The sequence below is a fragment of the Xenopus laevis genome, chromosome 7L (assembly GCF_017654675.1).
Source record: "Xenopus laevis strain J_2021 chromosome 7L, Xenopus_laevis_v10.1, whole genome shotgun sequence".
Taxonomy (NCBI): Eukaryota; Metazoa; Chordata; class Amphibia; order Anura; family Pipidae; genus Xenopus; species Xenopus laevis.
In genome coordinates, this window is record NC_054383.1 from 105,843,329 (window position 1) to 105,869,513 (window position 26,185).

The 26,185-nt window shown below is 37.3% G+C and overlaps 1 protein-coding gene across 2 annotated transcripts in view; it reads left to right on the forward strand.

Annotated features, from left to right (window-relative positions):
- Positions 1-10,670, forward strand: part of vamp1.L (vesicle associated membrane protein 1 L homeolog) — a 32,248-nt gene extending 21,578 nt beyond the window's left edge. The window contains exons 2-6 of one of the 2 annotated variants that reach the window (XR_005962578.1): positions 1,573-1,648; positions 3,817-3,975; positions 4,593-4,644; positions 6,250-7,485; positions 8,006-10,670. Coding sequence is in view for 1 of the 2 variants with exons in the window: in XM_018224581.2 (XP_018080070.1) it covers positions 1,573-1,648; positions 3,817-3,975; positions 4,593-4,644; positions 6,250-6,266 (304 nt within the window). In the remaining variant the exon portion in view is untranslated. Of the gene's footprint in view, positions 1-1,572; positions 1,649-3,816; positions 3,976-4,592; positions 4,645-6,249; positions 7,486-8,005 lie in introns of those variants that run through there. The other variant, XM_018224581.2, reaches the window with a different exon arrangement.
- The last annotated feature ends 15,515 nt before the right edge of the window (positions 10,671-26,185 follow it).

Consider the following 26,185-nt stretch of genomic DNA (forward strand, 5'->3'; position numbering starts at 1 on the left):
TTTTACATAGTGAGATTAGCGTATAAAGATACAAGATCCGTTATCCGGAAACTCGTTATCCAGAAAGATACAAATTACAGAAAGGCCGTCTCCCATAGACTCTCAGTAATAATAAAACATTAGCTTGTACTTGATACAAACTAAGATATAATTAATCCTTATTGGAGGCAAAACCAGCCTATTGGGTTTATTTAATGTTGAATGATTTTCTTTTTGAGGAATGAACATCCAAATTATGAAAAGATCTGTTATCCGGAAAACCCCGGGTCCCGAGCATTCTGGATAACAGGTCCCATAACTGTATAACTTAATAAATTACATAGAATACATACTGACTAAAATAAGACAAAATCTGGGTTAGGTAGAGCTGCTTATGGATCCAAATCCAAACTCAATGTAAGTTCTTAATGTTAAACTATTGAAAGCGTTTATTTAGGATTTATTCTGTATATATGTGTGCCAGTTTTATTTAAGTGTACAGTTGCCAATGAGTCACTAGACTACTGTAACGTACTGTACTAGCAGAAGTGTTGGTATGTTCTTGTTCTATTCTTTGTTCCCTACCCACGTGGCGAAAGGTGTGTCTGCACCTGCATAGGTTTAGGGAACTTCTAGGACTTGGCGGAAGCAAGAGCCGACTTGGCTTTATTAGTAAACAGTTCTGTGGATTTTGGCAGGAGCTCTTTTTAGGCTTACATTTTTTTTTACTGTAGCCTTGGTACAGTCGGCAACTTTTTGGGGGGCTGCATTACATTGCCAGGCCGAGGTTCTTCTGGAATAAAAATATGTAAGTGGTACAAAAAACAAACTACAGGTATGGGACCTGCTTGGGGCTTTCCAGATAAGGGGTGTTTCCGTAATTTGGATCCCAATAATGTTAGAAATGTCATGTAGACTTATTCTATATCATGATAAATTATATTGCTACACCTTTGTCCAAATCCAGTCATCAAAAGTGTAAAAATGTAGATTTTCTTTAAAAATGTCAATTTTCTATATTCATAATTTATTTATATTCTGTTCATTTAGCAGAGTGAGAAGGAAAGGTTAAAACTAAATGAGCTTCATCAGAAAGTTCTATATAAATACACCAGTAAACCCTCAAAGTAATGCTGCTCTGAGTCCTCTGTCAAAAGAAACACAGCATTTTTTTCCTTCTATTGTGTACACATGGGCTTCAGACTTCCTATTTTCATCTTAAACCTCCAGGGCATGGGCTTGAGCATGCTCAGTTTACTCCTCTCCCCCTCCCCTCCCTGCTGTAATCTGAGCTCAGAGCTATGAGCAAGCAGGGAGAGACTCGGGCAGGAAGTGACGTCACAGCAAGCTGATATGGCAGCTGCTATACTAAACAAACAGAGAGAGCTTCTAGAGCTGTTTACTCTGGAATGGAAAAGCATTCTGAAGAATAAAAATTGCATTCTAGTTTGCACTGTTGTGGCTAATATATTGGCCTTGGTTTCCTTCTCCTTTAAGGCCTGTTAATGTCCCTTGGGAGTGAATTTTGGATATTCCAGAATTAATACTATGTTTCATGTGTTTTTAATGTTATTAATTTTTTTTGTTTCCCAGGTCTACTCCTGGAACTTCAGCCACAGGTGATCCTGGAAACAGGCGCCTGCAGCAGACTCAAGCGCAAGTCGATGAGGTCAGTCCTATCGGAGCTAAAATTATCCTGATATTATTATTACACAGGCAGTGCCGCACAATTATAGGCACCAATCTGAGATAACTGGCCAAGCAACCCAAAGGATCAAGATTGTAAAAATTGGCTTGCCAGGTATCCATTTGCTTTGTATTACAAATGAATGGGATGCTTGTTGGACCATTGATTGGTAACGTGCTAAGAACCTATGTCCCAAGTAAGAGTTAATGTTTGATGTAAACTCAGGTAGGATTTCTGTCTGTAGAATGCTTTGTGCAGAGGGCATTGGCATCGCCACGGTAGCATTGATAGACCTACTTCTGAACAAATGCTCCATATCCCAGATAATTAACTGGCTTGTCAGTAAATTCATGGCATGAACTTGTTTCCGGTTCTTGTCTATTTTTGGCCACACCTTTGTCTAACAACACAGCCCTATGCATTAATCCATTTTCTCTCCATATCTTGTAATGATTTTTTTTCTATGTCCTGCTGTTTAAATTACTATTTATGGTTGTCTTTATATAAAGGCAGGTTATGAGCCTACAGAATATTGTGCTTCATGTTGATTTAGGCTTACTATTTCCAACTTGGACTTATTCTTACTTACTACTTATAGACATAATACAGACGGCCATTTGGCTGAGATGCTTCACCATGTGACTCCAGTTGAATAGATCACTACCATTCATTTTTTTTTATTGTCGTATGATGCCAAAGCTAAAGTTTAAATCTGCCTTGAACGAGATCACCATTTATAAGAATATTATTTACAAGATATTCATGGCTCTTGTGTATTATATAGTAAATAAAGTACCCCCTCTTGTAAATTATAAGGATATTACCGAGGTGTTTCATGAACGATGGCCGAGTGTTTTTATACAGGTCATGGAACTCCGAGGTAACTTCTAATATCCTCATATTTTGCAACAGGGGGTACTTTATTTATTATAATACACAAGTTTCAGTGAGTCATGTGACAGAAATTACATCACTAGTCAACGTTTATAACTAATGACATCAGTACTCACGTGTATAAGGATATCATTTACAAGATATTCATGGCTTTTGCATATTATATGTGTATATCTGTGCATTATTGGGCTTTCAGTGTCCCTTTTAAATAACTATTATTATAAATATCTATTGAGTATGAAGTAGGTGAGGGCAAGTTCATGGGAAGATAAACGGCCAACACAGTATGAGGGGGGTACCAAATTTGCAGCTTATGTCAGCCCTTGTATGGCCAGCTTAACATTATAAAATGATAGCCACACAGAGCAATAGTTTTTTTTCTGACTCCCAGGGACAGACCCCCTTTTGAAATCTGGAAAAGGCAAATAACCTAAAATCTGTTTTAAAAAAAATCAAGAACAATTGAATGGCTGCTAAGCAACATTCCTTCTAAAGCTGGCCATAGACGCAAAGATCCTATTGTTCGAATCCTCAAACAATCGTACTTCCCCATCCCCCGACCTGCCATTAACCATTCTGATCAAATACAGTAGTAAAAGAACAGATCAGCCGATGTTCTGCCCCTGACGGCAATCGTACGATAGTTATGTCCGATAAAGCTAGTGACAGTCTCCCACTGAAAATCATCCAATCGGCAATACATACAGAGATATTATCGTCAGCCGACAGAAATCTTTTAACCTGGCCGTTTGTCCAAACAACCAATTTCCGTGGGATGAAAAATGTCGGGACTCTCCACACACAGCCCAAAAATCATACGAATCGAGGATTCTTACGATCGGATCTTTGCGTCTATGGCCAGCATAGTTCTTTCTCGGTTATGTTCATAAAAAACTCTCGTGTGCATATTTTAAACGTCTGTAAGCAGTTTTTAAAAAGTGTGTCTTGAGCCTGAATTAATACAAAATGTTGTGTTTTCACACACAAATTTTTGTGCCGATCACAATTTGTTGTGTGCGCTGCCCTGAGCATTTGTGTACAAGCACACACCTTAGAGGGAACATTGCTGATAAGAATAGGCATTCTGTAACCTTAAAATTAACTTAAAGGCAAACTGCCCCATTAGTTACATTATGACCACATAAAATGTCATTATTTTATACAGCACTGTATTTTTGAGGCTACTGGGTGCTTTTATATTGGATTGGCAAATATATTTAGAATTTATTCTGTGTCTATCCTCTTTTGAACCTTAGGTGGTTGATATTATGAGAGTTAATGTGGACAAAGTCCTGGAGAGAGACCAGAAGTTGTCTGAACTTGATGACCGGGCAGATGCACTGCAAGCTGGCGCTTCCCAGTTTGAGACCAGTGCTGCAAAGCTTAAAAGAAAGTACTGGTGGAAAAACTGCAAGGTAAGAAGCTTGAAATGATTATGGGAGTTATTTATCAAAGGTCGGATTTGAGTTTTTTATACCTCTAATTAACTCGCAACTCAAATGGTTTCTTATTTAAGAAAAAACTTGATTCAGTGAGTTCGGGGTTAACAACAAATTAATCAAGTTTTCGCTGAAAAAAAAAAACTTGCATTGCTCAAATTGACCGAGTTTTTGGGCAATACCCTCTGGAATGAACTTGAACATCACAAAGGCTATTAACATCTTGAAATGGTTCAAGGGGCCCCAAAAAGACGCACCACAAATTTTTTTTAACCTGATTTTTGACCAAAAAAATAACCTTGAAAACTCAAGTTTTCATGGAAAACACAAATCACTCCTTAATAAATTTGCCCTAAATGAAATGTTGATATAATTATGTTGGTGGCCAGCTTATGGGGTTGCCTCTGCCTCATCTGTGGAGGAAATAACAACATTGCTTCTATTATCTCGCATCGTCTCCGGTGCGGAACATGCTAGCTGATGTTTCATATGTTTTCATGTTCTCGCTTGCTAGAACAAATCTGTATTTTAAAATTATACTAGTTATTTATGGTTTAAATTTTACTATTTTCTTTTTGTTTTCCCTTTTTTAGATGTGGGCAATATTGATAGCTGTAGTTCTGGTTATAATCATCATCATCATTGGTAAGTATGTCTTTGCAGCGAATAGCATTTATACACTACAGGGGTTATTTATCAAAATCCAAATTCATCTCATTATTTTCTGAAATATACTCTGACCAAATCCGCACAGGTTATTTCCTGTTATTTATCAATACATTTACTGAAAAATTCCAGTTCGGGGAAAAATTTGAAAAAACTGTCCAAAATTCAAATCGTACTAATTTTAAGGATTTTCTGGCCGGGAAATCTGATATTTTTTTCCCAAAAAACACAAATTCTACAGATTTTTGCATGAAACCCAGCGCAGATCAGGATATCTTCAGGACTTATGGGCTTTTATACAACCTTGGCAGGTCTGAGATGCATTTTCGGATTCAGACTTTTTCCATCCTCGGGGTTTAATAAATCTGAAAAAATGTGACGTTTTTTCACAAAATTCTACATTTATAGTAATTTTTTCCAGTTTTTGCTAAATTACCCCCTACGAGAGTAGCACTCTATAGGGGTTATGTAATAAAAGTAGGGATGCACCGAATCCAGGATTCGGTTCGGGATTCGGCCAGGATTCAGCCTTTTTCAGCAGGAATCGACCGAATCATTCTGCCCTGTCGAACCGAATCCTAATTTGCATATGCAAATTAGGGGTGGGGAGGGAAATCGCATGACGTTTTGTCAGAAAACAAGTAAAAAAAATCCCCCTTCCCAGCCCTAATTTGCATATGCAAATTCGGGTTTGGTATTCGGACGAATCTTTAGCAAAGGATTCGGGGGTTCGGGCGAAACCAAAATAGTGGATTCGGTGCATCCCTTAATAAAAGGCACTAAGTTTGCTCATGGGCAGTAACCAATAGCAACCAATCAGAAAGTAGCATTTACTGGTCACCTGTTTAAAAGCAACCATCTTATTGGTTGCTATGTGTTACTGCTCTTGGGCAAACTTAGTGCCTTTTTATTTAATATTTATTTGGGGGTAAGGATTTTGCCTGAAACTGACTTTGCTATTGGAACATGTGATTGTAGGCTGAAAATGCAGCTCTGTGCCATAGACTTCAGGATTCTACTACATGTGCACCAGGCAGTCGCCATGTTTTTCCAGACAGACACAAGCACAGGCCATGGTACAAATAGAGAAATATTGGACATGTTTCTTTATACCCCTTTCACGAGCCATCAAACGTGATAATAACATTGGGTGGTTAGTGCAACTCACAATATTGTGGCTAAGTTTCCATGTGCAAGGTTTAAATGCAGAAATTCTTCACTACAGTGTAGTTAGCTGTAGTTTGAAGATTCTTTGTATGTATAGTACAATATACACCACTCTGCCCGCTCAACATTATGTTTCATTATGTTTCATTATGTCCCCCAAAGGGGATGGCCGTATCACTGAACCCCTTAATTAATTTGACATATTACAAATGCAAAAGACAGGCTGTCTGAAAATGAGAATTTATTTTCTACATATCTCAATCAGCTCTACTACACGATTATGTAAAAGGAAATTAGTGTTTGAATATATTAAAGGAAACAAAACAACAACATAACTATGTCATTATATTCATGAGCAGATATGGTTAGTTTGCTGCCTTTTAGTGTGCATTTATTAATCCTGTCTTTGTTTTACAGTGTGGAGCGTCTCCTAATCTTCCGGGATACGGATCCTAACTGAAGCCAAACCAGTTGCTGCAGTTTCTTTCTTTTTTTTTTCTTTTTTTTTAATCTCCGAACCTGCTGTATTTGAGAGTTTATATTCCAGCTCAAGGAAAAAATGTTTTAGTTTAATATTTCTTGTTCATAGTTAAGTGCCTTAAATGAAACCTAAAACACATCTTATTTAATACCAAACGAATGGGCACAATGAGCACTTTGCACTGTGTCTTTAAACAGAGTTGAATGTGAGTGTATTAACATTTTCCCGCTTAAATTCTTACTGTTCTCTTTAATTGCCCTCTGCAGAGAAAAACAGATTGTGTGCTTAGCACATTGTCAAGGACTTTGCAACTTGGTGGTTTCTGAACTAAAACTCCCAGCAGCCTTCTGAAGCAACTGGAGCCTCACAATATGCAAATCTGTGAACTGTATGAGAGCCAAGCAAAAATCTAACAGTGAAAAGTAATAAAATTATATATAATTTAAATGGAGTGCCAAGAGGTAAAACCTTTCTCAGGTATTTGTAGAAACAAAGGGAAATATGTGCCCTATTTTTAATCGATAATACAATCTAAGAACTAACCCACAGCAACCAATAAGACGTTTGCATTTAAACAGGTGACCTGTACATTCTACCTGCTGATTGGTTGCTATGTGTTACTGCACCTAGGCAAAGTTAATGCTTTTTAGTACATAACACCATTTGTCTTCTAAACTTTGCTCTATGATTACCTTGGTGGCCTTTATTATGATCCCCATGGGGAGAACAGAACCTTCCTGCATGTTTTACAAATGAAACATCTTAAAAAAAATCTACAATAGAAGTTAAAGGGTGAATTGCTAATTTGTAGATCATTAACCTAATGAAATTAAATCTTACAAGCAATTAGAGGAGACACCCCATCACACATTGTGCCTTAGGTTTCTGCAGGCAGTCTTCGTTGTGTATTACATTCGTATAGGGTGCAAATAAACCAATGCTCATAATCCTGCTCTGAAATCTCGATTTCTCCTTAATATTGTTGTGGCTAGGGCTCAGTGGGCCTCATTAATGACACTGGGGACGTATTTACTAGTGTGATAAACCCATGGCAATCAATTTAAAATGATTGTTTCACTGTCTATTGTGGATAGAATAATGAAAATAAATCTTTTGCTGTGGGTTACTGCAGGGGGCAAATACCAATGTTAATACAACCCAGTGTGTTTTTATTAAAGGGGATCCGTCACCCAAAAAAATTATTTAAAATCCTATTGTATCACATTAGTCAAGCAAAATGAACTTTAATTACACTTTATAAATTAATTGAATATTGTTTCCTTCAGTCTGGGAATTCAAAATGATAGCAAACAGGCAGCAGCCAATTTGTGGACACTGTTTTTAAGGAAAGCCTTGCATAATCTCAGAATCTTGTTTGTGCACCAGAATGGGGGACCCGATGCTACAGAATGGGGGCCCTGTCTACACAATTAAATGGTAAAGAGAATGGGGGATGTGGAGAGAGCGGTAACATCTAGGAAGTGCTGAATGGAAAGTTAAAGTAATTGTCTGCCCCACCTCTATGCCCAGGGCATAGAGGAGGGGCAGACAATATTTGATTGACAGCTGAGATTTTGATATGAGCTTACAACCGCTATGAATGCTTTAATAAAAAATAGAAATTGGATTTCATGTTTAATTTGAAAAGGACTTTAAATATACAGATTTTTGTGTCTGGGTGACAGGTCCACTTTAAACTATTTAGTAACTGCATTATTTCCTAGCCCCTGTTCTATAATCTTAGCAACAACCCCACTCCATTTTGCTTTCCGGTGTTTTTATGGACTGTACTGCTAATCCTTCTGAATGGGCAAGATATGTAGCTTTCAGATACATAGCCAGTTAACGCTTTCTTTAAAAACATAGAAAACAATGTTTTAAATGAACTCGTTTGTTTTAATGTGCAGCTAGTTGGGAGTTTGTTGTGAGCTGGAGCTCTACAAATCTGGAGAACTTATGGTTGTTTATTGGATGAACTTATTGGATCCCTGTAGTAGGAGGATTTTGCAGCTATTGGGTTGGCACTGTGCAGGGTCATGTGTTCAGATACTTGAAGCCTTGCTGTAACATAAGCAAATGTTAGAAAAGGGGGGTTTGATCTGAAAAACTCCAGAAAGCCCTGATTTAGTCAGCCTCATAGTGTATGTATAATTAAGTGCACATACAGGGCTCATGCGTGCTTCAGATCCTCATTAAATTTCACTGTCCCACTACAATAACACTACAAAGGTTGCATAAAATAAAATTGCAGCACATTGCATCTTTGGAGCCATTGTTCAAGTCTGAATGCATAGGTGCATAAACCCATCACATTCTCATAGAGGGAAAGTTGCAACAACTAATATTGTATGAAGCTGGTTTGCGCCTAAAATGAGCCCATAACATTGTTTGCGAAGATGGAATATTTACAAATGTGTGTGTTTGCCCCATTATTTGTCCAGCCAAATATTGGATTCTGTAATATGGTATCTGTATTTGATAACCGATCATTAAGCTTCTTCTGCACCTGGCTTTGTATTTTCTGTTAATATGCACTGCAGCTTTAAGTGCTGCTCTGTAGAGCTCCATAGTCTATTACATTTGGATTTTGCCTTTGGTTTAAGCAGGAATGTTCGATGCACAGCTGTCTAGGCATACTGATCTTTTTGTCCCAGCTTATTCATGCTGAGGGACAACTTGTACTGCATAGCAACTGTTTGAGTTTGGCACCAGGCTAATTATATGTTGCACAAGAACTGTGAGTTCAAGAAAAACATATATATGCATAGCGAGACTGGTTAATCCAGTTGTTACATGTATTACAGGAAAAGTGCCAGCCTGCCTCTGTTTGCAGGGATATCACATAAGCAGATGCTAGATGACTCCTTTTGCCTTTGTAAATAGCTTACTGTGGGCTTTCCATTTGCACCAGCCATTAATACCATTTGACGCTGCCAAAGTTAAGGTGGCCATACATGGATAGATCTGCTCATTTGGCGATGTCGCTAAACGAGCGGATCTCCCTCCGATATGCCCACCTTGAGGTGGGCAATATCGGGCTGATCCGATCGTGGGCCCTAGGGCCCAACGATCGGATCCTAGCGTTCGCAAACGGGCGGTCGGATCGTGGGACCGCAGCAACGAACAGATGCGGCCGCGATCCGACGGGATTTTTAATCCCATCTGATCGAGATCTGGAAGACTTTCGGCCAGATCTCGATCGGGGAAGCCCGTCGGGGGCCCCCAACACGGGCCAATAAGCTGCCGACTCGGTCTGTCTGCAGCTTTTATCAGCCAGTGTATGGCCACCTTTAGTGTTCATTTAAATCCTTTCGTGCAGCAACTAGTTGTATTTTACCAGTTCATTTCTATGCCAGTTCATTTCTAAGTAGCTGGAGGTTTTTTTGTTCGTATGGTGGAACGATATATATATATTTACAGCCAAAATTGCAACCCCCTGTCGAAAACTGTATTTCAGCTTAAAACAAGTAGCAGCTACAGATCTTTGGTTGAACGACACGGATAAGTGTAAAGTCTCCAGGATACACAAGCTCTTGCCTATTTCTAGATTGACAAATACAAGTGTTCTGGAGCCAGTGAAGCTGTTGGCTCCTTGTTGCACTGCTGTGGTCCTTTTCTTTCTTGCTATGTACGCAAGGTTATTGGGTTCATTCTGTCTAGGTTGAGCCCCAATATAAATAAAACCCAGTTAACTATAATATTGCTTTGTCATTTAGGCTATATTGCCACATGTTTTTGCTCTACAAGTGACCTTCTTTCTAAAAGTGCCTTCCGCAAATATCCAATGTGCCTATTGCTAATCGTAAATACCACTGACTCTGACAGTAACGAATGCTTTTCCAGTTTCTAAATCAAAGTGCCACGGCTTAACCGAATCCGATGCTTTGTAACCAAAACACAAGATTTATACCAGTTTCTAAAATGCAGCTTTGCTCGTATAAACCATTACAGATGCTGGCACTGACCCAATTAACAATAGGGAAAAGCAGTCTCAACACATTTTGATGCTGGAAGCTTTAATTCTGCAAAAGCTGGAGCAACAAAAGTGGCCCGCCTGTGGTTTAGTGTCCCTTGTAATAGTGGCATTGAACGGTGTCTGTGGAGTGGCATTTGATGAGGCAAATCTTGGCTTCAAGTGTCAGTATTTATTTGTGTCGAGGACATAATAAACATTTATTGACATTCATATGTAAGTCTGACTCTTTGATGGTTCTGTATCATGTGTGGTATTTGCCTACAGCATATCCTTGTTACTTCCATTTATTATCCCTAAAACTTTTTCTGTCTAACTGATTGTTTTGTACACTGTGCACTAACACAAATTTACTGTACAATTGAATAAAACAGTTTGTCAGTATGTGTTTCTTGGCTTCTTGTTGACTTGAGGAAGACTAGCTGCATAACTCTCCTGAATGAGTAATGGAAGTCAAATAATAGGAACTCCTACTTTCCAACTGTCCCAATATTCCTTGGTCAGCCCTTGGGGACAAATTCGCTTGTGACCGATTCGCCCACTTCTGCATCTTAGTGCATTTGCGGAGTTACGTCCGTTCGCCAGAGCTCAAGTTTGAGTGCGAAGCAATGGTAGCGTTTGTCTCCTTCACTAGCAAAGAGACGACTGCACCAGTTAGGGAATTGGCGTAGTTACGAAATTAAGCCACGCTGGTGAATTTTCGCTAGCGTTAATCACTTCGCCCTTTAGGGAATCTGCCCCCTGGTTTCAATCTTACCCTGGAAATAGTTGTACAGGTATGGGATCCGTTATGTGGAAACCTGTTATCCGGAAAGCTCCGAATTACAGAATGGCCATCTCCCGTAGACTCCATTTTGTCCAAATAATCCAAATTTTTTAATTATTTCCTTTTTCTCTGTAGTAATAAAACAGTACCTTGAACTTGATCCCAACTAAGGTGTAATTAAAGGAGAAGGAAAGCTACGGAGGCATTTTATTGCCAATAGATTAGCTGCAATAGTGCAAGCTAGAATGCTATATTTATTCTGCAGAATGTTTTACCATACCTGAGTAAAAAGCTCTAGAAACTCTGTTTGTTTAGGATAGGAGCTGCAGTATTAACATGGTATGACATCACTTCCTGCCTGAGTCTCTCCCTGCTCTGGGCTCAGATTACAGTAGAGAAGGGAGGGGTGGGGGGAAAGGAGCAAACTGAGCATGCTCTTGCCCAGGGCAATGAGGTTTAAGCTGAAGGCAGGAAGTCTGATACAGAAGCCCATGAGTACACAATAGAAGGAAAGAAATGCAGTATTTCTTTTGACAGGGGACTCAGAGCAGCACTACTTTGGGGGTTTACTGGTATATTTAGATGGACCTTTCTGATAAGGCTTACTTAGTTTTAACCTTTCCTTCTCCTTTAATCCTTATTGGAAGCAAAACCAGCCTATTGGGTTTATTTAATGTCTACAGGATTTTATAGTAGACTAAAGGTATGAAGATCCAAATTACAGTATTCTGGATAACCGGTCCCAGTATTAAGAATGCCCTTGATATATTAACTGCACAGAATCATCTGCGTGTTCAGTCAGAATAAACAAAAGTAGATTCTAAGTTTGACACTATAACTCATTTACAGGTATGGGACCTGTTATCCAGAATGCTCGGGATCTGGTGTTTTCTGATCTTTCTGTAATTTGGATCATAATACTTTACATCTACTAGAAAATCCTGTACAGTAAACATCAAATAAACCCAAAAGGCTGGTTTTGCCTCCAATAAGGATTAATTATATCTTAGTTGGGATCAAGTACAATGTACTGTTTTATTATTACAGAAGAAAAAGGGAAATTGTTAACATTTGATTGTAGTGGAGTGAGTATATGTGAGATGGCCTTCCCTTGATTTGGAGTTTTCTGGATAATGGGTTTCCAGATAACGGATCCCATACCTGTACTATTGAGGAGGGGTTGTTTCGATGAAACATCATTTTGTTATAAACATCACCATTAAGAATGCCATGTATGGTAGGTGCGGCAAATTTATCCACTTTAGTCTAATGCTCATACAGAACAAAGGAAAGTTAGAACATTAAGGGGGTTATTTATCAAATGTTGAAAATTAGGTTGTTTTTTTTTTAAACCTTGAATTAACTCACAACTCAAATGGTATCTTATTTAAGAAAAAACTCGACTGCGAGTTTGAGTTGCCAAACCCGAAACTCGAGTTTTCAGGCAAAATCCTCCGATAAACCTTGAACATCATGAAGGCAATTAACGTCTTCAAATGGTACAAGCAACCTCTGCCATTGACTCCTACATGACCTGCGACAATACAAAAAAATCCTAGTTACCGTGCAACTATACGAAAAAGTCACAGTTTTCGTGACTTTTCTGCAACATTTCATCCTTGTGCTTTTTTTGTTTGGATCTTTTAATAAATGATTGACGTTAGTGGAAATTCGTTTTTGTTGTTTTAAAAAACCTCATAATACCACTTAAAATCGACCTTTAATAAAAGGGCCTCCGAGTGTATCCTGTATGTGCATTCCACTCCTTCTAGTGCTCCTGCTTAGCTGGTGTTTGGAGAGGCATGTCCGTAAGCTCACTCAGCACTAATACTAAAGCTCAGATTGAAAGGATGAGTAATGTCCATCTTTACGTAATAGGCTTCATCTATTCTTTTTTCCAGTCCGTTTCTCATTTTTCCACCAGCTGGAGTGCTGAAGCACATGGATTTCACGGGCAAAGTCCAAGTGCACGTCTATTCCTGTTCTGAATAATGCAGCGATCCCTGGAGTACAAAATGTAACTTTGTTCATCTGAGAGTAAAAACTGCCCCTGCAAATTGTGTAATGACCTGTAACTGAAAGGCTGTATGTATAACTTTACTAAAAATACAACTAAAAACAAGAGAAAGCAGTAAAACCCCACACTACCTTACTAAAATTAATTGAGATCTAATTATAGAAGTGCTTAGTGCTATTATAAACATATGCTTAGTTCTCAATCAATTTAGCACCAACATACAATTAATGGTATTTCAATCGATTGTGTTAATACAAATAATTATGATTAAAGTGCTTACGTGCTATAAATTAGGTGCTGTGACCTTCAACAAAATGTATCGACACACAATTGATGAATAATCTAAAAGTTCATGGTTCTTATATGAATTAAATAATTCCCCATAGATCCGTGGTAAAAACCCTGACATCCTCCCCTTATGGGAGGAGATTACCTAATCATTGAGCCTGGTTGTATTCCTGAGACAAACTGGAGTGATTGACATGTTAGGAAAGCTGTGAGTATCATGCTGACAGGTGTGCAGCAATGAGGCTCCACAGTGTGAGAATCTCGCGAGATCTCAATGAGATCTCTATGATGTCAGACGCTGAAGCTTTAAAAAGCCATGCAACGGATGAAAAGCCCATTTGCCTTGATAAAGCGTAAGCGAAACGTACGTCGGCGAGCCTTCAAACCCTTTTTTTTTTTTTTTTTTTTTAAAAAAAAAAAGCTCATTATTGAAATCTTACCTTTTTAAACTTTAATTGAATCTCGGATCCAGAGAAATTTAATGGAATTGTAATCTAAAAATCTAACTTTTAGATTATTCATCAATTGTAGATACATTTTGTTGGAGGTCACAGCACCTAATTTATAGCACTTAAGCACTTTAATCATAATTATTTGTATTAGCACAATCGATTGAAATACCATTAATTGTATGTTGGTGCTAAATTGATTGAGAACTAGGCATATGTTTATAATAGCACTAAGCACTTATATAATTACATCTCAATTAATTTTAGTAAGGTAGTGTGGGGTTTTACTGCTTTCTCTTGTTTTTATTATCCCTATTCTGGTTTATATACCTCTACACAGCCTGAAATTGGGTAATACAAGTGAGTGAACATTAATTACAAGTGAACTATATTTTTGTTTGTGATAAAAATACTAAAAACTAATACTAAAAACTAAAATAAACTAATTCAGAACTTACTATTTTATATGGAGCTTTTAAATGGGTTGTTCATATTTAAATGAACTTTTAGTATGACCAATTTGCAATTGGTTTTCATTCTTTCATGGATTCGCAGCAGAATTCCGCATTTTGCCATTTGCGAAAATTCGCCACGTCAAAAAAAGTCGCTGCAAGAAAAGAACACTTATTGACTTCAATAAAGTCGCCAAGACAAAAGTCAGCACAAGAAAAAACACCCATTGACTTGATGAATTTGGAGTAGAGAATAAAAAAGTTGCGCGTGTAAAATATGTCGCCTATTGACTTCAATGTGTTTCATGAAGTTTTTGCCAGTTTTGCAAAACACATTGAAGTCAATAGGCGACAATGTTTTCTGCACGCAACTTTCTTTTCACGCGTTAGTCAATGGGCGTTTTCTCTTCTGCTGACTTTTGTGTTGAACGACTTTTTGTCCAAATGCATTAAAGTCAATGGGTTTTGAATTCGCAGATGCCGACATGCAGAATTTACCCCAATTCGAAAGCTGGAAAGTCTGAGAAGAAAAAGGCAAATAATTCAGAAAACTCTAAAAAAGAAAGAATGAAGGCAATTTGAAATGTTGCTTAGAGTTGGCCATTCTATAACATACAGGTATCCAGAAACCCGATATCTAGAAAGCCCCGAATTACGGAATGGCTGTCTCCCATAGACTCCATTTTATCCAAATAATCCAAAATTTTAAAAATGATTTCCTTTTTCTCTGTAAAAATAAAACAGTAACTTGTACTTGATCCCAACTAAGATATAATTAATCCTTATTGGAAGCAAAACCAGCCTATTGGTTTTATTTAATGTTTAAATGAATTTCTAGTAGACTTAAGGCATGAAGACCCAAATTACGGAAAGATCCATTATCCGGGAAAACCCCAGGTCCCGAGCATTCCTGTACTAAAAGTTGAACAACCCATTTAAATATATACATTGACCATACATATATATCAGATGTTTGGTTATCTGCAGAAAAAAACCTTTGCAATATAAAACCTCCATTTCAACCAGAATTATTCCCAGCCCATGCTTAGAAGTAGCTAATCCGGTAAAGGCACAGTCTTTATTTACATTCAATGGGCTTTACTGTACAGAGGAATCTGTGATAGCACCAGGTTTATTAAAACAAGGCTTGGGTTGGGAATTTACAGTGATAATATTTTTAACTCTAATAATTGGCAGAAAATGACTAGTATCCTGGCACTGGAAGGGTCAATCTTGAATCATTCCAGGTTTCTAGGTACCAGTTTATCACTGTATTGGGCTATCTAATCGCACAGTATTTCAGTGAAGCGAGGCCTTTTTAAGGACAGCAGAGTTAAGATTTGATCACATCTGTTCCATAGTGTAAATATGAATTAAGTGTTGTATCTGGTAAAGGTCAGGCATTGCATGTTATGCATATAATCACAAGCACGCAGCTAAGGGACTGTAGAGCCCATATAGTACCTCAATGGATTGTTCTTCCAGCCTGGTTTCATTTGTTAAAGTTGTACTAGTTATTAACATGGGATAAATACAGTATTAAGGCAGCATTTGAATGAGTTATTTTGTATCAGTTATAAGGAATAGGGTTATTTTTATGTATAATAAGGACCGGAATATACCTTGCCCATTGACTTCATTATCAAATGACACTGGAACTTTATTAATATGCTAATTTGTAAGTTCAGCGGGACTTGAGAGAAGGTCATTGTATAACACAAGTAAAAGGCAGATTTTTTACATAATTGGCTGAAACAACGTAAGTCTTGCGCGTTTCCTAACTTACGCATTAAAGTGACATTTCACTGTGGTCAGGGGGTTTCAAGGCTGCTAATAGGCAGGTCATGCAACTCTTCAAATAGAAGAAAAGTAAACCAAGAAGCTATTGGTGCCTTTAAAAATTGCCTGGGAAAGCTTTAGTAAAGAGAGATTGAGATGCATTAGTATCAGTGGATAACTATTATTATATAATGAGCTTTTTTTTTTACATAGAAACACAATGTAAATGAATTAGTTATAGTGTGACACTCCATGGCAGCTGTAGGGATTGGTGTGTGTGCTGTACACTGTACAATAAGGAGGGATGACTCACTCAGCTTGTCACTTACGGTATTTTATTTTTCCATCCCACATACAGGTCACGTTTTGTCACGTCTCCACAGACCCACGTATCTCTCTGACCTTATTTACGCTTTCAAAAGAGCATTGTCTTTTCTTCCATTAATATCTGTTATAATTCTCATAAACTACTTAAACACCATTAAAGGACAGCAAGTTTGCTACACTTCTATTTTAGTATGTGTCAGCTTAATTGTCATAGTGAGAATGTCACCAGTATCCCAGTTATATTAGCTATGACCTTGGACTGCATGTGTTCATACATACAGTATACTGTATATATATATATATATATAGATAGATAGATAGATAGATAGATAGATAGATAGATAGATAGATAGATAGATCGGTATAGAATCCATTATCCGGAAACCGGCTATCCAGAAAGCTTCAAAGTAAGTAAAGGCCGTCTCCCATATACTCCATTTTATCCAAATTATCCAAATTTTTAAAAACAATTACATTTTTCTTTGTAATAATAAAACAATAACTTGTACTTGATCCAAAATAAGATATTATTCATCCTTATTGGAAGCCAAATGATCCTATTGGGTTTATTTAGGGGCATATTTCTCAAGGGTCAAATTTCGAATTGAGAAAAAGTTCCAAACAAAATGAAGTCGAAATTAAGAAAATCACGGGTCTGTTTTCGATCGAATAGGTCCGTATTCGCCTGATTTCGAATTGTACGAATCAAAGGAACAGCACATTCGATCGAATGCAATTCAAAGTTTTTTCCAAAAAAACTATGATTTTTGTTGACTCCAAATAGGTTATAGGAGGTCCCCCATAGGCTAAAACAGCAATTGGCAGGTTTTAGATGGTGAATGGTCGAAGTTTTTAAAGAGACAGTACATGATAAATTTCGATATTCGTATTTTTTTCAAATTTGAATCGAATTTGGACTATTTCCTAGTTGAAGTACAAAAAAAATAGCTTGAAATTCAAATTTTTTTTGTTTAATCATATATATATATATATATATCTATATATATATATATATATATATATAGATATATACATATATATATATATATATATATATATATATATATTATATATATATATATATATATATATACATGATTAAACAAAAAAAATTGGAGTGCAATACAGGTACTACAATGCCATGAGAGCTATTAAAAAACAAAGTAAGAACAAAAGTGGCTGTGGAAAAAATTTGTAAATCCCAAATTTTTGTGAATGAACAAAAAATTTGTACGACAATGAACATTTTGATCTCCGAAAAAAACTCAAAAACCATGATCAAAAGGTTGATCTTTGAACTTTAAAACTCCCATGAACCCAAATTCAACCAACTGCAATTTATTAAAAAAAAATTGAACTCGGGTGAATAGGATCGATCCGCAAACTCGAAACGAATTCTATTCGAGTTTTTTCTCTGAAATGTAAAATGTAAAATAAATTTCAAAAATCAATTTGAATTTTTTAAAAAAAACTCTTATTGAATTTTAGCAATTCCCTAGTCAAATTTCACAGTTTTGGACATAAAAAAAACTTGAAAATTCGAATTTTCCCTTTTTTCAGCTAAATCTGCTCCTAAGTAACTATATAAAAATCTGTACGATTTGAGTACGATTCGAAGAAACAGACTTACATGAACTTCCATAATTCAGCCCCTTGGCTCTGAGTTTCAGCACTTAGGGCCTTATTTATTAGCATTTGGATTTCTGTAATTTTAGAAGTTCTACTTTGAATAAACATTTAAAAAAACACAAATGTTTACCGTATTTATTTAAAAGATCCGAATATAAAAAAAACTTGAACCCATGAAATCGTTGAATAAAATTTGAATACCTAAAATACCTGTGAGTTCACAAGCTCAAACAAAATGAAAAAACTTCAATAAATGGTTTACACCTGGTTTAGACTTTTGTTGACCAAAACTGAAGTTCCAGTAATACCTGGTCTTTGAGAATTTGTTTAGTGTAGGGGCAAGGGCATTTAGATGAAATCCTCCTGGGGGAGCAATAAAAAAAAACAAGCTGATTTCATAGACTAAACCTGTATACACTAACTGGGTACCCAAGTAAAAAACCCAGCAAGCCATACCGTTCCATAGCATTATAACTAAGGGGGAGTGTGTAAATAATAAAAATATGTTGCACTATACATAACACAAAAGGAAGTGATATAAATGTTCCATCCCTGTGTCCCAGTCTTGTTATTCATGGCAGCCCAGGCTCAATAGAGACGCTGAATGTTGCTTTGTAAGATCAGGCCTTTATTTATTGTCAAGGAGAAATATACAAACCGATACATCTGATCGAATAGCGACTTGTAGATAATTATATATGTGATCTTGTGCACAGTAAACTATGTGTAACCTTAATAGAGATAGACACATCAACCTCCCTATTGTGCTCTATACAAGAAATGTATCTTTTAATAAGAAAAACCATTGCAAATCTGCAAATACTATGGGGCAAATTCACTAAGCGGCGAAAATTCGCCAAGACGGCTTCACAGGCAGCGCAACACTTCGCAAGGCAGGGAAGACAATTACTTTCACTTTCCATTCAGCACTTCCTAGATGTCACTGCTCTCCACACATTCCCCCATTCTCTTTACCATTTAATTGTGTAGTCAGGGCATGGGGATGGACATCAGGTCCCCCATTCTGGTGCACAAACACGATTCTGAGATGATACAAGATGAATGAATTCCCAGACTGAAGGAAATAAGATTAAAATTATTTATATAGTGTAAATAAAGTTCATTTTGCTTGACTAATGTGATAAAATAGGATTTTCAGTCATTTTTTTGGGTGACGGGTCCCCTTTAAAGGTGAACCACCCCTTTGAGGGCAGAGACACACACTGAGATTCAGGGGGAGATTAGTTGCCCAGAAGAAGAGGCGATTTATCGTTGGGCGACTAAATTTTCCCGAATCTGAGCGTGTGTCTCTGCCATAAACAATAGATCGGTGACAAAGCAAATATCTAGTCAAATCAAATAGCAAAGCCAAAATTTCAAACTTCACGGGAGTCACACATTTCTTAGATGACTAAAGTGATGCTGTATTACATGCCTGCATAATTGCTTTATTTAAGCTCAGTGTGTGACTCAGTCCGTGACTCACTAGCACTACCTGCCTCACTAGAATTATACCAAGTATGTGTCAGGCTAAGGATCGGCTCTGTGCTTGGTGGGTTACAGCATTCACTCGTCCAAAGGAAAACACTTCTTAAAGGGGTTGTTCACCTTTACGTTAACGTTTAGTATGTTACATGATCATTTTCAATTGATCTTCATTATTTATTTTTTACAGTTTTTGAATGACTTGCCTTTTTCTTCTGACTCTTTCCATTTTCAAATGGGGGTCAGTGACCCCATCTAAAAACAAATGCTCTGCAAGGCTACAAATTTATTGTTACTTTTTATTACTTATCTTTCATTTCGGTTCCACTCTTATTCATATTCCAGTCTCTTATTCAAATGAATTAATGGTTGCTAGGGTAATTTGGACTTTTTCTGTGTTATAGAATGGCTAAATCTAAGCAACTTTTATAGTTTTAGGGTTTTTTTATTAGCCTTCTTCTTCTGAGTCTTTCCAGCTTTCAAATGGGGGGGGGTCACTGGCCCCATCTAAAAAACAAATGCACTGTAAGGCTACAAATTTATTTTTTATTGCTACTTTTTATTCCTCATCTTTCTATTCAGGCCTCTCCTATACATATTCCATTCTTTTATTCAAATCAATGCATGGTTTTTATGGAAATCAGGACCCTAGTAATCAGACTGCTGAAACTGCAAACTGGAGAGATGCTGAATAAATTGCTGAATAAATCAAAAAACACAAATAATGAAAAATGAAAACCAATTGCAAATTGTCTCAGAATATCAATATCTGTATCTGTGAATATCAATATCTGTGAACAACCCATTTAATGAGCTGTTGTATAGTTATGTTATGTTATGTAGTATCTACTACATTGACTACAATGAAGTGGTTTAAATTGCAACGCTACAGAACTTATAAGGGCTCATGGGGGGGTTCTATAATTTCTATTTATCAAGGTCCGAATTTATCTCAATATCGGCTGCTACAAACTCCGATCTAACCCGCTCGGGTTTTTAACGCTTATTCATTATTACATTTTCCCGAAAATTTACTTTGCAGGAAAAGCTCAAATTTTCACGTTTTTTACATGAATTTTCCCCCGAAATCTTTTTCGTAGTTTTCACCCGAGAGCTCCGAAAATATTGTGAAATTGCCCGAAACCCACGAAACAACCAAAAATCAATGGGACTGTTCCCATTGACTTTTATGCAACCTCGACAGGTTTGAGATGCCGTATTTTTAAATTCAGGCTTTTTAGCCCTCGGGTTTTAATAAATTCCGGAGAATTCGTGATTTTTTTAAAAGTCCGATTTTATTAGAAAAATCACGAATTTTTCGGATTTCGGGTATTTCGGAGCTTAGTAAATAATCCCCTTAGACTAAGAACTAGGGATGCACCGAATCCAGGATTTGGTTTGGGATTCAGCCAGGATTCGGCATTTTCAGCAGGATTTGGATTCGGCCAAATACTTGTTCCTGGCCGAACCAAATCCTAATTTGCATATTTAAATTAGGGGTGGGAAGGGAAATCCTGTGACTTTCTGGCACAAAACAAGGAAAACACTTTTCCTTTCCCGCACCTAATCTGCAAATGCAAATTAGGATTCAGATTCAGTTTGGTATTCGGCCGAATCTTTCATGAAGGATTCAGAGATTCGGCTGAATTATAAAAAGTAGATTCATCCCTGAATAAAGACCTGCATGCAATGGAAAGTGGGATTCTATCTCTGATTATCTCCTTATAATTATCTGCTTATATGTTGCAAACCTTTAAAAGCTTATTCGCTACATATAGTTGATTTGTTAAAGGAAAATTGACTTTTACATGTGACTGGGGTGAATAAAATGCAGTGTTACAGTACACTGTCTGCATCTTACAGTGACATGTGCAAGCATCCATAATGATGCCAAGCCTTCTGAGTGTCCATGTATATAATGCATAGATTCTAATCACTTCTCCACTATTAATGTGGATCAGTGATGGCCAAAGTTCGGTATTCCAGTCTCCTTATGACTATAGTCAAAGTTGTGGATCAACAAGAGGAAGAATATGACCATGTCTATGAATGTAACAACACACAAGGGAAAATATATTTTCTTTTAACCCCCCTAGTAATGATACACCCCCACAGCCTTTGATAGCAGAAGCTCTGCAGGGTGTTTATCATATTAAAAGCAATTGATTTAATTTGGAACGTCTCTTATATTGTGGCCTCATGATACTGCCTCTCTTCTTCTCTTTAAAGCAAACTTTGCTGTCTGGCGTCATTGAGTTGTTATGAATCTAAAACTAACAAATGTCATTTGCCATGAATGGGAATCATTATACTAATGGGACTACACATAATCGCAAGCTGCAAAGTGTTTAATAAGGGACCAGGGTAGCCCTTCAAACAGACATGTAAATTGACTTCTTTCACAAAAAAAGCAGATAAACAGAACAACAATAAAATCTACCCAGGAGCACAGTAGGGGTACTTATGATTAATTTTCTCTAAAATTTAACAAATACATGTACAGGACAGAAGATAATATCCCGGAAAATAAGAGACATAATTTAACTCATTGTCACAAGTCAGATAATGAATCAGTATCGGTTTTGCGTATGTGAAATAAGGTTTTTTTACAAACTGGGGATGGATCCTGGGCCATATCCTCAGAGCAAGCAGACTCTGCAATTTCAGGGGAGGGGGGACAGGAGGTATAAGGTGCCCAGAGGGGCACTGATTGATTTCAGTTAGTTTAAAGGAACAGCAACACCGTAAAATTAAAGTGTTTTAAAGTATTAAAATATGTACTGTTGCCCTGCACTGGCATCGGTCTGGCCACAACTTCGGGCGACTTTGGAAAACAAAGCACTCCTTGTGCCTGCCACCAGGTGATTTACATTTTAGCTGGCAGAAGGCAGGGGAAGGCAGATCAGGGAGATTAGTCGCCGCAAAGAAGAGGAGATTGATCGCCTGTCGACTGTCTCCCCGAATCTGCCCGTGTGGCCAGACCCTTAAACTTATGTGTTTGCTTTAGAAACACTACTATAGTCCATATAAACAAGCTGCTGTGTAGTAATGGTGGAAATTGAAAAAAGTGTATATGGCACAGGATAAATAGTGGATAACAGATAACACCATTATGTTCTACAGAACTTATCTGCTGTGTAACCTGAGCCTTTTCTCCTTTGAATGGCTGCCCCCATTGCTACACAGGAGCTTATTTATATAAACAATAGTAGTGTTTCTGAAGCAAACACAGCGGCTTTACCAGTGCAGGGCAACGCTGCTTTATATTTTTATTACTTTAAAACAATTTAATTTTTTTAAGTAACTGTTCCTTTAAAGTTAAGCTACAAAGGAGATTTTGATCACATTTTGCAGAACGCTTCAAGATCTGATCCCCACAGCTGGTGTGTTTTGTTTATGTGTCTACATCTGACATTCAATGTAGTTCAACGAGAAGAAAAAGTCTTTCCACACCATCAGATTTGATCTTGTCGGATGTAAACACGGCATACAGCATTCCCTTCATGTCATTTTCATAACAGATTTTTCTATTAAGTGCCATTATGTTTTGACCTATATGACTACATCCAACTTGTAGGATACGTTCTGTCAATCCAACACCATCCTACAAGTCTCCTACGTAGTGTAGCCCTTATTCCCAAAGTCTAGGGGACCTACATCTAATTTTGTTGTGGGGCCAAGTAACATCTAAATAGGCCTCTGAATAGGTCCAAACTATTAGTAATAGGGGTATTAGAGAACTGATCTGTACAGGGGCCCAGAACCCAGAGGGTTAAAGCAAAAAGAGAGAGCCCAAATAAACCAGTGTCTAGAGGACAATTAACAGTAATTACTGTATATACATGTATGGGACTTTTTATGCAGAATGCTCTGGACTTGGTGATTTCAGGATAAGGGGTATTTCTGTAATTTGGATCTCCCTACCTTAAATCTACGAAAAAATGTTTGGATTAATTATATCTTAGTTGGGATCAAGTACAATGTACTGTTTTATTATTATTACAGAGAAAAATTAAATAACTTTTAACATTTTGAATTATTTGATTAAAAAGAAGTCTATGGGAGATGGCATTCTCGTAATTTGGAGCTTTCTGGATAATGGGTTTCCGGATAATGGATCTCATATCTGTCATTTCACACATGTTGTGCTGACAGTATGGTTCTGCCAAGGCTTAACCAATGCACCATAATGTCACTGCACTTTACCACTGAATAAAGAAATGAAAACCACCATACTTAGGCACTTTTAAAAAATAAAAGCCAATGCTACATCTGTAAGATCAGTTTTAGTTGGACAGTCAGTGGATGTCAACTAGTGGATAGTCAGGTGGGGACTAGGAATAGGAATTACTCCATAAACTTTTTTGTCCCTTTTTGCCCACGACTTGTGAAAGCTCTGGAACACATCTAACATGTTCAGGTATTTTTAATAACACATGGCCAATTCTAAGCAACTTTTCAATTGGTCTTCATTTTTTATTTCTTGTAGTTTTTTAATTATTTGCCTTTTTTTAAATTTTTTTTACTCTTTCCAGCATTCAAATGAGGGTCACTGACCCCATCGAAAAACAAATGCTCTGTAAAGCTACAAATGTATTGTTATTGCTACTTTTTATTGGTCGTCTTTCTATTCAGGACTCTCCTATTCATATTCCAGTATCATATTTAAATCAGTGCATGGTTGATAGGGGAATTTGCTGAAATTGCAAACTGGAGAGCTGCTGAATAAAAAACTAAATAACTCAAAAACCACAAATAATAAAAAAGGAAACTCAAACCCCCATTTGAAAGCTGAAAAAAGTTTCTTCCCATGGGCCGAAAACATGGGGACCTTAGACTGTAAACTCTGCTGGGGCAGGGACTAATGTGAGTAATGTGAAATCTCTTTAAAGCTTGTCAAAAAATAGTGGTGCTATATAATTAAGTATAAGAATAATAATAATAATAAATGCCTGAAAACAGTAAATGGAATCCAACCCCAACTCTTACGTTAAGAGTGTATAAATGGATGTTGTAATGTGATTAGCTCAGCAATTCTGTGCCATGTGAGATTGGACCTCCCCTGGACTGAAGCAATGTGGTATTCCAAGTGGATGAAGGCACTTAGCTAAATGGGATTGGACTCATTGAATCTGTGCTGGGAGAACCCTGCTTTTTTTGACTGATACGGACTCATACTGGCTGATAACGACTTCAGTCATGGTACAAAGGGTTATTGGCCTTCTAAGAGAAGATACCAGCTGCACAAACTGACTGAATCTGTACTGGATGAAGGCACAAAGACAAGGGTTTTTAAATCCACAACAGGGGGATTTATTTAACTGGAACTATATTAAAGGTGGACGTTCACCTTCCAAAAATTTTTTTCAGTTCAATTGTTTTCTGATTGTTCCCCAGAATTAAAGACTTTTTTCAATTGCCTTCCATTTTCACTTTTCACCTTTTTTTTCCCCCAAAATTGAAGTTGAATGTTCCTGTCTCTGGTGTCTCAGTCTGGCAGCTCAGTGATCCAGGCGCCGATTCTGTTACAATTTGTTACATTAGTTGACCCACTTCTCAGTAGCATCTGTAGAATATTATCAACTATTGTATAAATTTTAACAGCTGCCTTTAATGAAGCCCATGGATTCTACTCAGCAGGGACAAAGATAAGAAATGTATCAACTAAATGTATTCATTTTGAACAGTTACAGAGTTGGTGACTCCCCTGACCTGCCAGTGCTGTTGTACAAAGACATAACAAGGGTGAAAAATTAAACTTTAAACTTCAATGTTGCAAACACAAATAAATAGAATAAATAGAAAGTACGAAGTTGGAAAAAGTCTTTATTTCTGGTGAACTATATGAAAACAACTGAAGTGAAAAAAAGCGTTGGAAGGTGGACAAACCCTAAGAGAAGGTACTGGATACACAAACTGTCTGAATTTGTACTAGGTAAAAGCAGAGGGGTCCATTTAACTAGAACTATATTAAGCTGTTCCTGTACTTGACACTACAGTATGATTGGAAGGTTACTGAATAGTGCACTATTCCAAGCCTGATTGGATCCATGCTGGATCAAGTAGGTGGTCATACACAAGCAGATAATGTTGAAAGCGTATTGCCCAATGTTATGGCGCCCTCCAACAAACTTCTGCTATTGATATCTGGCCAAATATCAGCCAGATGTCCATTGAGCAGGCTTGAAATTCCTGTTGAATCAAGGACTGCACTAGGCAAATCCAGTATGAAAAAGGGACCTTGGAGTCCTTGTAGATGATAAACTTGGCTGTGGCAAGCAATGCCAGTCAGCAGCATCAAGGGCAAATAAGGTCTTGAGCTGTATTAAAAGGGACAGGAGGAGGGGGTTATTCTTCCACTGTATAGAGCACTGGTAAGGCCCCATCTAGAATATGCCGTACAGTTTTGGTCTCCATCACTCAAACAGGACATTATTGTATTAGAGAGGGTGCAGAGAAGGGCAACTAAGCTGGTAAAAGGTATTGAAAATCTTAGCTATGAGGAAAGACTGGCCAAGTTGGGGATGTTCACGCTGGAGAAGAGGCGCTTAAGGGGTGATATGATAACACTGTATAAATATATAAGGGGATCATATAATAATCTCTCTAATGCTTTATTTACCAGTAGGTCTTTCCAGCTGACACAAGGTCACCCATTCCAATTAGAAGAAAAGAGGTTCCGCCTAAATATTCGGAAGGGGTTTTTT